Genomic DNA, 3,442 nt, shown 5'->3' with positions numbered 1-3,442 from the left:
TATCACTCCCATAAAAGAAGAATTATGTGTAGTATATGTATATGGCACGACATATGAGCTGTAAATACGTGAAAAAGCTTCCCTCTTAACATTTAGTTTCCCTCTTCTTGTTTTGTTTGGTGAAACATTAAGCACTTTTTGATATATTAAAATATATTTTATGAAGCAAGTGAAATACATTGTAGGAATGTGTGTTTCTTCTTTCTCCTGCAAGCTAACCAGTGAATCAGTGTATCAGTGTTATTCTATAAGGTGCTTTATATTTAGAAACTTTCAAGCCTGCTGTTTTTTATAGTACCTGACTTAATCACTGTTTGCCAATCTACTGAGGAAGACAGACAGCAGAGAGAGAAACACAGTGAGACAATGTGAACTGTGGTATGTCCATTTGTCCTCTGTTGCTCTTCCTGCTCCTCTTCTTCATTCTCTTCCCATTAAAGTTTTTTTTGTGCATTTTTCCTGATTAGAATCAAGGGTTTTAGCATAAAAGTTGTCCTATGATACACAGATTAGCAAATCCCTCTGGGGCAAGTCTGTGATTTTAGCTTTTAAAAATAAAAGCTAAAAACAATTCTGATATGTCCTGAGACTATTTTGACAGTCTAAAGGCTCCTCTCGCTCTCTATTTTTCAGATTATCTTTGCTCTCCAGAGGAAAATGTCCACATGATCGACTTCACCAGGTTTAAGATCCGTGACATGGAAACGGGGACGGTCCTGTTTGAGATTACCAAACCTCCAACACCAGGTCAGCACTGAACCGCTGTGTACAGATTATGCATGAGTTCATGTTTAGGTTTTCTTATCGTTTTCTTTTAAATTCTTTAAAACGGTATTTCATTCTTGTTTGAATATTATGAAATAATAATATAGAAATAGAAAGAGGCCCGTACCATTGACTGTATACAGTGAGCTGTAGCCACATTACAAAAAGCTTACTACTAAGTGTCATAATGACTTGGAGATGTTTGATTTCACACTGGCTTTTTACTTTCTTTTTTTCTCTTTTCTGTTTCTTTTCTCTCTTTAGCAGGAGGTAAAAAGCATTGCGACCCCAACGCCGGACGTTTTGTCCGATACCAGTTCACCCCAGCCTTCCTGCAGTTGCGGCAGGTTGGAGCCACGTAAGTTCAGCGTGTATTTTGTTTTCCTCCAAACAGGAAGCGAAGACTCGATACCCGCGTCCTTGGACAAGCACATTGTTGCAGCAATGCCCGTTCATGCCGGCTGCTCTGCACACACCAGCTGTGGGAGGCGTGTGGGCTTCAGTGTGTGGCGACAGGCTGACGATGCTGAGCGTGAACATACAGAACGAACTGCCCACCGCCACCACAGTCAGGCTGTCAGTGCTCCTGAGTACTGTTCCATCATCTGACTGCAGATTTCAAACCAACACAATAACGGACTCGTCTAGATAATCAAGGCCTAATGAAAAAGCTAAATCTATATCAACTATAATGTGTTTTTTGCATAAAAAGGAGAATGTAAATCCTGCAGTTGTACCCTCTTCGTGGAAAACACTTTGGAGCCACAGCAACACAATCTGTGTCGGCTGTTGCAGTGATACTTATGATTCCCATCCCCCGTGATCCCAAAATTATTTTCACAAATAGAATCTGGAAACTAAAGCTTCCAAGCAATATATATAAAATTATATATATATAATTTGTTTCGGCTTTGTGAAGATTTAGCACTGTCCAGACCAAAATACAGACCTAGAGTAGTGCCACAGAGGACAGAACATTCAACTGTAGTATTATAAAAGTTTAACTCTTAATCTGGATCAACTGTCGGCTTCGTTACAATCTGTGTCATCATTTTTCTTGCCCAATGGACTGATGTTGTTCCTGCGATCCCATATGTCAGCAGTTACAGTAAAATGTTATCAAAACCGTTGGTAACTAATGGCAACATGGGCTTAACCTGTAAAGTTTGCCGGACCTTTGAGCGAAACAAAGTATTTTCATTTTGTCTCTAGGTTTGTAGAGTGATTTTCTCCCCGTGTCTCTGCAGGGTGGAGTTCACGGTGGGTGACACCCCCATAAACAACTTCCGCATGATTGAGAGGCACTACTTCCGCGATCAGCTGCTCAAGAGCTTCGATTTCGAGTTTGGCTTCTGCATGCCCAGCAGCAAGAACACATGCGAGCACATCTACGAGTTCCCCGCACTGTCAGAGGATATCAGTGAGTGTCACCCACACACGTAAACACATAAACACACACACACACACACACACACACACACGCATGTACAAGAGACAAATACACACACACGTGGACATTTCATTAGCTCCAACCATATTTGATGTTGTTGTGTATTTCTTCTCGTTTAGTGCGTGAGATGATCCTGCGCCCTTACGAGACCCAGTCTGACAGCTTCTACTTTGTGGACAACAAGTTGGTGATGCACAACAAGGCAGATTACTCCTACAGTGGGGGGCCATAGGGAAGAGCCCCACCCTCCACCCTCTACTCCTCCCTGTTCTAGACATTTTCCATGATCCAGGTTACACTTCAGGACCAGAAACAGACAGACTGATGGACAAATCACTGGTGTTAAAAATACAATTGTCTCACTCCTCGTTAACTCCCTATATTTCCATTCAGGTATTCAGCCGCCGGGCTGATTGCATTTCTCCCTCTGCCCCCTTTTTTTGCAGACACATAGAATTCTGTCAGTTGTATCATCAGTTTGCATCAGTGTGTGTGTGTGTGTGTGTTTGTGTGTGTGTGTGTGTGTGTGTGTGTGTGTGTGTGTGTGTGTGTGTGTGTGTGCGTGCGTGCTTGTGTGTTGTGTGAGGGTGTGTGGGTAGTAAACACATGCAGTGTCTGTACATACTGTGGATTTCAGTCTGCACATGTGGGCTCCACTTGATCATCAGGAAAACCGGATTGATTTACATGTTGTTTGTTTTCATAGCTGCTGATATGAAGAGGAAAAGGAGACAGTGAGTCGTGTTTGTCCTGAAACACACCATGAGACGAGGAGAGAATTTAAGTTAGCCTAAAAGAAAAGTTTAATAATCCCTTTGGATGTATGTTTATATAGTTTGTATAGGAATCTCATTACATTTTTACTAAAGGTTCTCAGATTTGTAGACATCATTCACATCCGAATGATTCAGTCCTCCTCCTATGAGCTTTGTCATTGTTCAGTTGAACGACAAACGAGATGTGTACTTTGTCTATGTGAATGTGTCATATGTTTTATGTTTTTTGGTCCATAGTACAACTACGTCAGGAGTACATAGCCATTTTGAAGTGTCAGACACATTAGCCAAGAGTCAACAGTTAGATACCAATTTTGATATCCAGTACGTTTGCTGTAGTACTGACCACTATGTATACTGTATGATAAATGTTTTAAGTATGGAATTAAAAAGTATGTAAGGTTTTGACAGCTGAAATACCATCACTGCAATAAATATGGGATTTTTTCAA

The 3,442-nt window shown here is 41.1% G+C and overlaps 1 protein-coding gene across 2 annotated transcripts in view; it reads left to right on the top strand.

Moving 5' to 3' along the window:
* The window catches only part of unc119a (unc-119 homolog a (C. elegans)), a 15,320-nt gene extending 11,878 nt beyond the window's left edge, over nt 1-3,442 (top strand). The window contains exons 2-5 of one of the 2 annotated variants that reach the window (XM_035623928.2): nt 634-747; nt 1,033-1,123; nt 2,013-2,185; nt 2,335-3,442. In XM_035623928.2, the coding sequence (XP_035479821.1) occupies nt 634-747; nt 1,033-1,123; nt 2,013-2,185; nt 2,335-2,447 (491 nt within the window). In that variant the 3' untranslated portion in view covers nt 2,448-3,442. Of the gene's footprint in view, nt 1-633; nt 748-1,029; nt 1,124-2,012; nt 2,186-2,334 lie in introns of both variants that reach the window. The other variant, XM_035623927.2, reaches the window with a different exon arrangement.

Source organism: Scophthalmus maximus, chromosome 11, assembly GCF_022379125.1.
Source record: "Scophthalmus maximus strain ysfricsl-2021 chromosome 11, ASM2237912v1, whole genome shotgun sequence".
NCBI classification, from domain to species: Eukaryota; Metazoa; Chordata; class Actinopteri; order Pleuronectiformes; family Scophthalmidae; genus Scophthalmus; species Scophthalmus maximus.
This window is presented reverse-complemented; position numbering and strand designations above follow the sequence as displayed.